Here is a 13,119-nt window from a genome sequence, read left to right as displayed (position 1 = left end):
GCACAGGAGAAGAGCCCCATTGCACTGGGAAAGGAGGAATATTTCAAGGGAAGTTTCCCCCTCCTTTGCTCACCCCACTCTGGCAATCCAGTTTGATTGGGAATCACAATATGGGTGTATAGTGCTCAGGCTCTTATTAGCTATGATGGGGTTTTAATGTTGATAACGGGTGAGGAAGATGTAGTGTAGGGAGAGGTTTGGGGCTTATCTTGAAAGAAAAGCATTACCAATTTAAAAAAAATCTTTAAAATTTGGGAAAGTACTTGAGCCCCAAACAGTGCTCTTCTATTTTGCCATGGCTGGGACATGTAGTTTTGTCAAGATAGAGGAGGCAGCCACTTGTGGGGGTTTTTTGGGTTTTTTTTTTTACTGCCTGGGGTTGGTTGTAGTTAAGGGAGATCCCTCCCCCACCCTCCCCAGCCAAGTGCTGAAAGCAAAGGGAAAGCTAATCTATCCTCTGCATCATTTCCATCCCATAGAAATAAAACTTCCACCCACACTCTTTCTTTTGTAAAAGTCTGTAATCCAATGCTTGGGTGCAGGATCCTCCTCATTAAGAATGGGACACTTCTGTTGGTTTAGAATGCAATGCTAAGGTTTTAGTGTTGGGCTAATAATATATGCTTACTCAGAAGCAAGTCCTACCAATTTCAAAGGTGTCCCTAAGCGCCTCCCTTCTTCCCTGGCATGTGTGTAAAGGATGGGAGGGGACGTCTGCTGTACTGTTTCATCGCAGCCCCCAGGAAAGCCAGGACTTAAACATAAAACCCTCAGCACACTTACTTGGGAGTAAGGCCTACTGAAGACAATGGAACTTTTAAAGTTGGAATAAACAGCTAGGCTGTTTCTGACTGTGGCTAGGCTATCCCTATTCAGGAATGGGAGTAGCTGGTGTACCAACCAAAGTTGATAATGGGCGCTCTGGGCCACTGAGGCCACCTGGGTCTCCAGTGACAAAGAGGCATCTAGGAGCACCCCCAAACTACGGGCCTGCTCCTTTAGAGGAGTGCAACCCCATCCAGAACAGGCAAACACCCCAATTCCCGGAACTAGGAACCACCAGCCGACAAGTTCTCTGTCTTATCAGGACTCAGCTTCAGTTTATTGGTCCTCATCTAAGCCATAACTGTATCCAGGCACCAGTTCAGAATGTGCACAGCCTCTCCCAATTCAGATGTTACAGAGAAATAGAGCTGGGTTTCATCAGCATACTGGTGACACTTTGCCCAAAATCTTCTGATGACCACTCCCAATGGCTTCATATAGATATTGAATAACATTGGGGACAGGATGGTACCCTGTGGCATGCCACAGTTCAGCTGCCATGGGGCAGAAGTACAGTCCCCCAATGCTATTCTCTGGAACCAACTCCAAAAGTAGGAGTCGAACCACCGTAGAACAGAGCCTCCAACTCCCAACTTCAGGAGAATACTGTGGTCAATGGTATCGAAAGCTTCTAAGAGATCAAGAAGAAGTAACAGGGTCACACTCCCCCTATCTCCATCTCGAAGGTCATCCATCAGGGTGACCAAGGCCGATTCTGCCCCAAAGCCAGGCCTGGATCCAGACTGGAATGGATCCAGATAATCAGTTTCATCCAAGAGTACTGCAGTTGAGACGCCACCACTCTCTTGAGCACCTTGCTCAAAAGGGGGTATTTGTGACCAGACAGTAGCTGGCAGGGGTACTGGGAGGGGTTTTCAGGAGTGGTTGCATCACTGCCTCCATCAAAGCATCAGGGACCACCGCATCATGCAGTGATGCATTCACCCCTCCCCTGACCCAATCGGTCCTCCCCCCACTGCTAGCTCGAACAAGCCAAGATAGATGGGGGTGGAGAGAGGATGTGGTGGGTCGAACAGATGCCACTGTTACTACTGTTAAATAATCACGACTCTGCAATCTTTGTGACCTACTCAAAATCATCCAATAATATACCAGTAGATCCCGATCTATTTTCTGCCTATTCATGGCATAATACAGAGCTTTGCTAAGTAGCAAGCTAAAAGGAAATTCTTTACTGGAACAAGTTAGAACAGTGCTTTTATATTACTGCAGAGCAGAGGGTGCCCAGGAGCATATGTACCAAAAAATAAAAGAGAGAAAGAGAGCAAGAACATGCTTTAGAGACTTGACAATGCCAGAGATACATTATTATTATTATTATTATTATTATTATTATTATTATTATTATTATTATTATTATTGCCCTGGAGACTTCCCATAGAAAAGAGAATGCAAAAATGCCATCGTTATGCAGAGAGAACTATCAGTCATACAAACTGTGCTGGATTTTAACTATAACTTATCCAGATTTTTTTCCCTATCCCAATGAACCATACTATAAGGAAAAGAGAAACAAATATAGAAATACATTAGGGTTCAGTGCAGCCCAAATACTCCACTATCCACCTTCATCTCTGTTGTTTATCTCTAGCTTCCAGTCTTTCTAGAACAGCATGGCAAAATTAATGGAAGGCTGGATTGCCAGTAGGGATGTTAGTTTCAATAACAGGGCTTTGGCTTGGAATATGTGAAATAATAATGTTCCTTTGAGTGTGTGCCCATGCTTTTGGGATGGTGTAACAGGATTCTCTGGGCACATTGCAGGGGTTGAGCTCCAGGATCTCCTTTCTGAGAATTTATGCAGCTTTGGTATTATTCTGTTGTTAAAACTTGTAAATGCTGTGTTTCATTATATTGTTGCATTTTATGGATTTAAGTTTTGCGAATGTTCCAGGAACCTTCAGGTATTGGATGATACAGAAATGTAATTAATCATATAAATAAACAAGTAATCGCAAGCTACCTAGTCAGAATTTTAACCGTGTCAGCTACATGGAATCTCCTTGTTCAGAGGCAATATACCTCTGAATATTAGATGCTGGAGACAAATGGCAGTGGAAAACTCTCACCCCACTGCCTTGCTTATGAACTTCCCAAGGATATCTATCTGGACCCATTGGGAAACAGAATACTGGACTGGATGAGCTTATGCTCTGATTCTGCATAGGCAGTTCTTAAGGACACCAGAACCCCATGGCTGGATCAGACCATAGTTTCCACAGTAGCCAATTAGATGCCCCTGGGAAGGCCATAAGCATTATATGAAGGGAACAGCCCCCTACATTCTTAAAAGTGTTGTAAGATAGCATCTCAACCAAATAATACAAGGAAAGTGCATTCAGTGCACAGTCTCTGTTAGGCCTTTCTACACCTAAGGATGTAGAGGGACGCAGGGGAGATGATCCTGGGATTTCCAGCTTCCGGGATCATCGCCCTGTGTCCAGACGGCTGCGCGATGTCCCAGAAGTGAAGAGGGAAGTCGTGGCCGCCATTTTTTAAAAAAGAACAGGAGCCAGAGCGCACTTGAGCTCCAGCGAACAGTAAGGTAAAAGAAAAAAGAAAAAGCCCTGACCCCACTCCCCACCCGATGTCCCTTCCCTCGGCCTGGCTCCTTCCCTCTGCTGACCCCCGCTACTCACGGGGAGGAGGGTAGCAGCCAGGATGGGCGCCCACACTGCCTGCGGTCCTCGGGATCATCTCAGGACCACGGGTAAAACTGGGATAACAGCGATCCCAGAAATCCCAGGAAGGTGGAGGGATCATCCCTCCCTACTCCCAGGATCCACTGTGCATCATTTGGACACACAGGGATGATCCTGGGGGAAAAGGCAGGTGTAGAAAGGGCCTTAGCCCCCTTCATGGATTAATTACACAAACAGTGTTCATGTGCCTCAATGGGCAGTAGTGGGGCTGCACCATCGGCCCTGCCCTGATATCATCCTGCTTCCTCACTTTGTGCCCCAACTGCCATGCATTGAATGTGGACGCCTGCACAGGGAAAGCCTACATGTCTAGACTTCTTTGGGAGCTAGAATTCTATGAGACTGGGGTTCCCGTGGAAGCTGATGTATGAAGCCTTTCTCCCTGCAGACAACCATGCTCGTGCATGGATGCAGGGGGAAAGCAGCCCTCTTGCTCCTTTGACTGCCTGGACCCCCCTTCATGAGATTAACATATGAAAGGCGCTACTGTCACATCTATGTGTGACAAGCTAGCTTGTTCTGTAGGTATAAATGAACTCAAAACTGTGTGTTTTTATTCGGAGCACCTTTTTTCTTTTTAAATAAAGACCTATTCCTTTAATCGTGACAATTATCAAAAGCTTGACGATTCTTGTCTGCTTTTGACATCTGTGCGCCCTTCGTGTTTTAAGATTGCGCTTACTGGAAGGTGTGGGATGCTCAGAGAAAAGGCTCATGAGCTGCTTGAGTATTCTGAGCCAAAGAGTTCATGACTCACACGGCTCGTGTCAGAGGTTCTGTATGGCAAGGCTTCTTGTCATGAACATACAGATACTTGCTGTCCAATTAATAGTGAGAATGTCAAATACATGTTTGTATTTAGTGTTTTGTTAATATAAAAACAAACTTTACTAGTTTATAGAAATATAAGAAATTCAGACCTGGGACTTAACTGTGTGTCTGCATATAGCTACACATATAAAGCATATAGATTAGGCATGGGCCTAAATTAGTAATTAATTTAAGACATTCCAATCCCATTTTGGAAATCATCAAGTGATTCCCAGAATGTTTCCATTTTCACCAAATACAGTGTGTCATTTGCTCATGCCTCAAGCTGTGTCGATACAACCCTGCATAAGATACCATGCGGGCTGCTCCTGAGGCAGTGGCCCTTTGCGGATATAATCTTAACATCACAGTTAAATTTAACATTTTTGTTGGTTATTTTATTTTCCTTTGGGCGGAGACTTTTTCAGCCCTGGAGTTAGTTGTTACATAATAATTGACATGTATGTAATGGTTGACATTTCATAGCAAATAGCTTAATTCAACCTTCCCCGTACTGATTCCCTCCGGATACATTGGACTATATTTTCCATAATCCTCCATCCAGTTCTGTCTGTGGATTATGGGAGATGTAGTACCAACACATCTGGAGGGCTCCAAGTTGGTGAAGGTTGGCCTAATTCATCAGATACATAAACAAATCTGGATGTGATATATGGAAGTTCAAGCCACAATAACCCTGCCTCTCTTGGCACTCTTCAGCAAAGTACGAATTCACCATGTATCTTCATAGTATCTGCCTGGTGGCTGTAATAGAATAATGTAAATTTATATCACAGGAATCTTGCTTGCCAAATGGAATGACCAACGGACTGTATATTTCGTTGAATATCCAATGTGGGTTGATCCTTGCTTTCATTGCTGCATGGCTCGTTGTGTCCCCAACTCCTTATGTAATGAGTTCTTTAATGTTTTATCTTTCCAGACATGGTTCTTGATCAGCAAGTAGGCTCAGGACAGCTCAGTGAAGATGTTCGTCACAGAGTACACGAGGCTTTGCTCAAACAGCACCACCACCAGAACCAGAAGAAGCTGAGCAATAGGATCCCAATAGTCAGGTCATTTGCTGATATTGGCAAGAAACAGTCTGAACCTCATTCCATGGACAAAAATGGTAAAGTGTCATTCATGCTCCTTTAATAATGATTACTGGCAGCTTTGACAAAATATTTGTAAATATAACATAGGTGACTGTATTCCATAGCTTTAAACCTGAAAGTGATCAGCATCCAAGACTTATAGACTTTTGCGCCTTCCAGTTATCAGTGGCATCACATCACTGCAACACTTGCATAACATTATCTTACATCACGTCGCATTAGAGAGCATTCATCCTTATACATTTTCCTTTTCCCAGCGAGATTATATGAAGAACAGGTTTTGGGAAGTTAGTGCTATGAGATGTGGAAATGGGCTTTCTTGGCAGTGATACTGGAATTATGAAAAGTGGCAGGGGTAAGCAACCTGGGGCCTTCCAGATGTTTTGGACTACAGCTCCCATAATCCCTGATCATTGGCCATTTTGTGTGTTGCAGTCCTAAACATCTGGAAGGCACCAGGTTGCCATCCCTGGAACAGGCTTCTTGATAAAACCTGCCAAGCATCCCTACAAGCATCAGGAGGGAATGTACAGCCTTCCTGATTTGCCAGGTATTCAGGAATATGCTCTAGAGTATTTGGCTTCTCCATTTTTAGTAGTTGTTCTAACTGGTGGTTTGGATGAATATTCGATTTTATTGATTGGTTGTGAATAAATTTTACAGTGCCTTTATTGATTGAAAACGTAAGCCATTTTGTAATTCAGATAAAGTGGGAAATGCATTTATAAAAGAAATAAAAGAAATATTTTGTGATGCTATGCTGGTGTAGCTGCTGTTACACCATTTCCTATGCAATTAAGAGCTGGCACAGCAAATCTTTGGGATTGAGATGGGAATGTTTTAGATCAGGACGAGCCTAATTATAGAGATTTTACAAGAAAACAGGAATGTTGTTGTGTCATAATACAAAATGCAAAGCTGAAACCAATGGGCATACTCCAGGTAAGCTGTTTGAGGATTGCAGATTAAGGGTGCAATGCTATGCGTGTTTAGATAGAAAAAAGTCCAACAACTCCCAGCTGGACTTTTTCTGTCTAAATTTGCATAGGTTGTGCCCTAAACGTCTTAAGGTGTGCTCCACAGGCTTCTTACAGCTGATACAGTTGTACCCAAACCCCTTTTCATCAGTGACAACGGTATGAATGAGAAAATCAGAATAGGTGCATTCCTGTTCTGTATTCTGTTAACATTCAACAAGCCTTGCTGGCTCCATGAAGCATGTGAGTTGGATTTAATGCAGTTGCAAATTGTCACACAAGTCACCATATTAATACTTTGATGTTTCCTATTATTACTGGGTAAGAGCAAATATTTCCAATGTCAGTACAAACGTCTTCTCTTTTGCGTGGTTCCCAGGGTATTCTTTGGGAATTCACCGAGAAATCAACCAGATGGAGATGTTGCAAGCTATGGATGGGACAATCTTGCCAGGGCAGCGCTACGAGCTGTTCAGACAGCATAGTCCGGGACTGTGTTTTATTTAACCTACTTAGAACACTTTCCAGCAATGTAAAGGCAATTCAGCACAGCCTCTTAGATCACATCAAAGACAGAGGCAAATGGGGCACTTCTGTGATGAGTCTTCTTTAAAGTGAAAAGATTCTGGAACTCAGTTAATCTTTTCTGAAATGTTCAACTCTGATCTTAAAGCCTTGTCTTTGTACCTTGCTTAATTAATTATTACCAGTTAATGGACTGACTTGAGCTTCATTTGCACTAAAGTGCTAAACCCATGTCTGAAGACTATAGTGCTTCAGACTGCCAGTAGTTGGATCATGTGATTGAGTGCCCATAGAAAACTAGATGTCAGGTAGAAGGGTTCTAGCCTACCCTTCTGTGTGACAGGCTAGTTTTCCATATGCAGGAAGCATGAGTGCCACTAACTGCAGTCTGAAGTGATACAACTCAGACACAAATTTACAACCTGTGGGACAATTTGTTCATTAGTTTTAGCCTATCTTCAGAAGTAATCTATGCTTGATTTTGAATGCTCTCTTGGAAGGGGATATTAGTAATGATCTTAAACTATTCCTAAAGTAGTATAAATTATTATATTTATTATTATTATTATTATTATTATTATTATTATTATTATTATTTTCATCATCGCTTTCTTGCTCATGGCAGTTTTTCTAGACAAACATGACGGCCTTTGCCAAATCATGTTGTCTTTTAGAGATTCAGGAATTTCCTGACAATTGAGCTTGTTTTAATTATGACTGCTTTCTGGATGTTGGTGTGGTTGTATTTTGGTAGGCCCAGTTTCTGAAGGTTTTCTGTATAGTTTTTTTGAGGTAATGCCAGTGACTGATGTGACTAACAGAATAATTGTGACCTTTTCCTGTCACCATAGTTCTTTGACTTCCATGACCAGTGGTGTATATTTTTCTCTCTTTTCCTCTTCCTTTTCAACAACATTTTTTGTCATTCGGTATTGCTATGTGAATGAGGTATGTGTGTTTTTCTTTTTTTGTATTATTATTATTTATTACATTTCTATACCACCCATATCCAAAGCTTTCTAAAATCATTACTAATGTTCTCCTCCAAGGCCATGCTTATTTCCATGCATTTAGAATTAAATTTCCATACATATTGTATAGCTTCAGCTTCAGCAAGTAGCTTCTTAGAATTTATGTACTGAATTTGATGCTCATAGTCACATGCTACCTAGGCCAAAACATATATATGTTTTTTTTCTCAGCTTAAGATTCTTATTCTGCATTCCTTGCACAGTTAAAGCTATTTCTGACTGCAAAATCTTTGCAGCATCTGCTGCCATTGGGGCATATTTTCTCTCCTTGGACTTCTCTAGTGCCCTCCTATTTTTGGCTGTACATTTTTCCCTTTTAGTTTTACTACATTTGCTCATGAAAAATGTTATCAGTCCACAGTGTTGGGAAAAAAAAGCCATGTAATTCTTGATCATTTTCACCTTTCTTCTCCTTCTGTTCTTGTGCCCATGAGTAACTGTATGCAATCTAAACTCTGCTGTTGTGCCAATCATCTTCATATTTCTTTATTTTGCTCTGTCTTTGTTGTATCTGTCTCTAACAGGCTCATCTCATCTCTGTACCTCCCTCATCTCCTAAGTTTTCGGTTCTCTAAGCTCCTTGAAGCTCCAGAGGTAGTGTACTACAAACCTATCTTGCATGAGCTTTAGGCCAATTCAAATGTCCATTCATGCTTTTGCATCAGTTTCTTCATGCATGCCATTTTTCATTGTTAACCTAGTCAATGACATGATCTTAGGGTCTCTAACAAAAACTGCCAGAATTGTATTTATGGTTATTCAAACATAGTTGGGCTTTCCCCCCACCCCCCACACAATGACATTCTTTTACACACATGTTTTGAAATAAAGTCTTAACACATTTCTGTTCCGTGTGTGTGTGTGTGTGTGTGTGTGTGTGTGTGTGTGTCTACTTCCCTCCACCATTAATATAAAAAATGTAAGATTGCTTCAGACCATAACTCAATACTCTTCACATTTGTATCAATTTTATATCATTTTAACTATCATGGCTTCCCCCAAAAGATTCCTGGGAATTATGGTTTAGAGATTGCAATAGGTTATAAATCCCTACACTGCCCACCCAGCGTTCCCCAGGTTGAAGGAATGACTACTAAACAGCTGAAGACTGCAATCCTAAACACACTTACTAGGGAGTAAGCCCCATTGATCACTTAGACCTGGTTTGCACATAACACAAACCCATGGTTTATTTAACACAAGCTTTGGGAGGTCTGGGGGCTATTTTTACACTCCCCCCCCAAAGGACCTGCACACACAGCCCACAGTCTGCTGAGAAACCTGTTTGGTTTTTTTAGTGTCCGTAGAGCAATTTAGCTACTTGCAAGCTAAACTTGACAATTTTGGTATTCTGTAGCACCTATCGATGCCATCCCACCCGATATATATATATATATATATATATATATATATATATATATATGAATGCTTCCACAGGGTGGTGGAGGCTGCCTTGGGGAATGATGGAGGCAACATGTTGCCCATGATCCACATGTTGCCCATTCCTGATTAAACCATGGGTTGCTGAATTCTGGGTTGTTGTGATTTTGGAACCCAGCTGTTAACCACAAACAACCCAGGAAAAAAACCCCATAGTTTGTTGTTGGCTTGTGAACTTTAGGTTGTTTAAACCATGGTTGTCATTATGTGTGAATCCAGAACTGTGGTTTGTAAATGTGTTGTTTCACCAGTCTACAAAGGTGGAGGGCAAGAGCAGTAAGAAAAGCCAGCTGCTCTTCATGCCAGCACTACAGTACCACAAAGGCCTCTTCCAACTCTGCTATTCTATGATTCTAAGGCATTTGGAATAGAGGAAGGGAGTGGGAGGAGGAAAAAAACAACCCAGGGAGTGAGAAAATAAACCATGGCTTGTTCACTCATCTGCCAGACAAACCCTGGGTAGGGCAACAAATCATGGGTTAAATAAACCATGGGTTACTGTTACATGCAAACCATGTTTCTTTTCTTTTCTATGTCAACAGGTATAGGATAGTTTTTAATGTAGCTAATGTAGCTATGCATTCTGACAGTGGCCAATGGGTGCCCTCAGAAAGCAGATTTATTGCAATATCAGTTAGCCAATTTTAACTTTATTCATGGTGGTTGAATTGTGAGCCTCGATGAAGCCATAAAACAATGGCTTCAACAACCTGTATAATGCAATACACACAGCTCTATTCAAACTGCACTTTCAGCACATGGTATGATTTTTATTTTGCTTTTTATTCCGCTTTTATAGAATATGGAGCACATGTGATACTCTGATTTTAACACTTATTCCACATATTGTTTTTATTGCAACAATACAGATAATTGTTAGTATTCTGTAATAAAACGTTTTTTCCAGCAGGTCAGATTGTTTCTCCACAGTCTGCACCAGCCAGCATTGAAACCAAAAATGATGTGAGCAGAGAAAACAGCTCTGTTGACTTTAGCAAGGTAAGACTTTACTACCTGTAACATGAATCTTTGGATGGTAAGGACATAGTTTAGTTCTGTGCAATAAAGCATGTCTCATTTTAGTGTTATGAGTCGTTACTGCTCACTGTATCATTCTACATGTATTTTACTTACAATAAAGGGGGGGTTTGAAAAAAATGAAAGTAAACTTTTTTTCTGTAAAGAGCTGGTTCATTTCATTCCATACCACTGTGAAAACATCATAAAACTTTAGAAGAGATTGTAGAAATGTTATATGTCCAAACTGAAAGACCTCTTGGGGGCAGTGCCCCTGTGAAAAACCAGTGACATGGGAGCGCTCTCGAGTCATTGCCATTTCTGAAAATGGAACATGGGACGAATGAATGCATGTGTCTAGGTCAGAGAGCCACTCTGGCATCTTTCCACGTCATAGTCCAGATGTATTCACTTTTCCCCATGTAGAGCTGCAGCCACGAAGCAATAAGAGCTGAACGTAGCTCTTTCTGTTTCCGAGAGCTAAAGATCCAGCTTATCCCACTTAGCACTGGAATCCTTTGGACCAAGGCCTTCCAACTAGCCTTGGTGCACTGGACTTCTCCTTTCTGATTACTGGCAGCCCAGTGGCCAATGAAGGACCACAGCTCAGTGGTTTTGTGAACCGCCCAGAGAGCTTCGGCTATTGGGCGGTATAAAAATGTAATAAATAAATAAATAAATAAATAAATAAATAAATAAATAAATATAAAGCAGGGCTGGGCAGAAAGTAGATCTCCAGATGTTTTGGATCACAACTCCCAGCATTCCTGACTGTTGGCCATGCTGGCAGGAGCTTCTGGGAGTTGAAGACCCAAGCATCTGAAGATCTACCTTGTGTAAGGCACCCGCTTTACATACAAGGGGTCCCAGGTTCAATCCCTGGTATTTCCAGGAAGGGCTAGGAAAGACCCCTGTGTTGAATCCAGGAGAGCCATTGCCAGTCAGCGTTGATAATACTGAGCTAGGTGGACTAATGGTCTAACTTTGTATGAGGCAGCTTCTTATGTTCCTAACACTCCAAAGTGGTCTCTGCCGGTTCTTTCCTGGGACCCATCTCAGCTTAGGGCTAATTAGGAAAAAAAGAAGGTGGAATCCAGCATGATGAGGCTTCTTTCCTCAAATGTTTGGACAGCCACAATCCCAGGCTTTCCCTAGTCATCCAAAATTCATTTTTTATATCAGACATGTTGAACCTCAGGCCCATGTGCCAAATCTGGCCGGCCTGGAGACCCAGTTTGGGCCTCCGAGGTTCTCCAGATGGCCCAGCAGCCTACTTTCCCCTGGCCACCCATCATTTGGTGGTTTCCCAGCTTCTGTGCATTTCCCTCCCATCCTAGTTTGAAATGCCCCTACTAAGAGTTACTAGCGGTAAGAACCTGAAGCTACAACATGCTGGTCTTTTTCGATGCACCCCGTTTGCATTTGGCCATGCCCCATTTTGCTTTTGGACACACCCATGGCTGGAGCGTGGCCCCTGAGAGCTTCCCCAAGATGGAATTCATCCTTTGGGCTAAATGCGGTCCAGCACCCCTGCTTGAAATGCTGAGCATTCATATTACCCTAAAATCAATGTCTGCTCCAAAACTAGCTCGATACCAGTTCCCATGCTGCATTTTCAGAGCCAGGAGTAGCTTGTGGCAGCAGTCCCATGTTGTGAAATTGTAAGATGGGAAGGAGTCCTCTGATGATTTGTCATTCAAATCAACTACAGTCCCAATCTCTGATGCTTACTCTGGGGTAGTCCCATCGCCTTTGGTGTGACGGCTAAGGAGTAAATGGATTGTGGATTGCATCTGTTTTTTTTCTGATAGAGATACTCACAGGCCTACAACCTGATTTCTTTATCATGCTTGACTGCAAACTAATTGACTGCAAAATAACATTAAGAATAGATTTTAACTAAATCCTAGCTTTTATGACATGCCATGATACTTCATTGCGAAGTGTGCATCAGAGCACGGCTGACAAAAGGATGGCAGGAAAAAGGCAGAGGTCTCGCATTATTGACTTACTGAGAATATCCACATCTTTGGGGTGAAAATTTTCCAAAGTGTGCTGCACTGCTAAAGCATGTTTGCGTTAGACATGGATTTGACAGCACCAGCAGCATTTGACCTCAGCTGAACCCAGTAGGGTCAAATGAGGACTGAGCAGGATATCTTTAACCAAGATTCTCTTCTAAGGGAAGTGATGCAAGCAGAGCTTTGAACTGTCGTTGAATGTGACATCCACTCAGTGTAACCGAGCCAGAACTAGTTATGTGCTTGCTCCATCTGGTGCCAGACAGAATATGAGAAGCAGCGTTTTGTACCAGCTGAAGTCTGTTAATTGTGCGTGCAGGGACTAGGAGACCAACAAAAAGGGCATAACAGTAGTCTATTTGGGATGAAACAAAGACATGAAAAAGGACACCTGCATCAGGAAGAGAGAGAGAGAGAGGTGAGGACCTACTCTGGATATCTTTCTACAGTGATTGCAAGCAGAGTCGATTTCTAAATGTTAGTAGCAGTTCAAAACCGTGTTATGTCAGTGCAGCAGGCAAAAAGTTTTAGATGCTTTAGAACAGCCTTCCCCAACCTGTTGTCCTCCAGAGGTGTTGGACTACAAGATCCATTGGCTCTGGTGGCTGGGGATGATGGAAGTTCTCATCCAA

General features: G+C 42.3%; 1 protein-coding gene across 5 annotated transcripts in view; it reads left to right on the top strand.

Moving 5' to 3' along the window:
* The window catches only part of SLC4A10 (solute carrier family 4 member 10), a 172,041-nt gene that overhangs the window by 107,875 nt on the left and 51,047 nt on the right, over positions 1–13,119 (top strand). For 2 of the 5 annotated variants that reach the window (XM_063116471.1, XM_063116469.1), the window contains exons 6-8: positions 5,302–5,490; positions 10,357–10,448; positions 12,807–12,905. In XM_063116471.1, the coding sequence (XP_062972541.1) occupies positions 5,302–5,490; positions 10,357–10,448; positions 12,807–12,905 (380 nt within the window). The remainder of the gene's footprint in view (positions 1–5,301; positions 5,491–10,356; positions 10,449–12,806; positions 12,906–13,119) is intronic. The other 3 variants (XM_063116470.1, XM_063116473.1, XM_063116472.1) reach the window with 3 other exon arrangements.

The sequence above is a fragment of the Elgaria multicarinata genome, chromosome 2 (assembly GCF_023053635.1).
Source record: "Elgaria multicarinata webbii isolate HBS135686 ecotype San Diego chromosome 2, rElgMul1.1.pri, whole genome shotgun sequence".
Lineage (NCBI taxonomy): Eukaryota > Metazoa > Chordata > Lepidosauria > Squamata > Anguidae > Elgaria > Elgaria multicarinata.
This window is presented reverse-complemented; position numbering and strand designations above follow the sequence as displayed.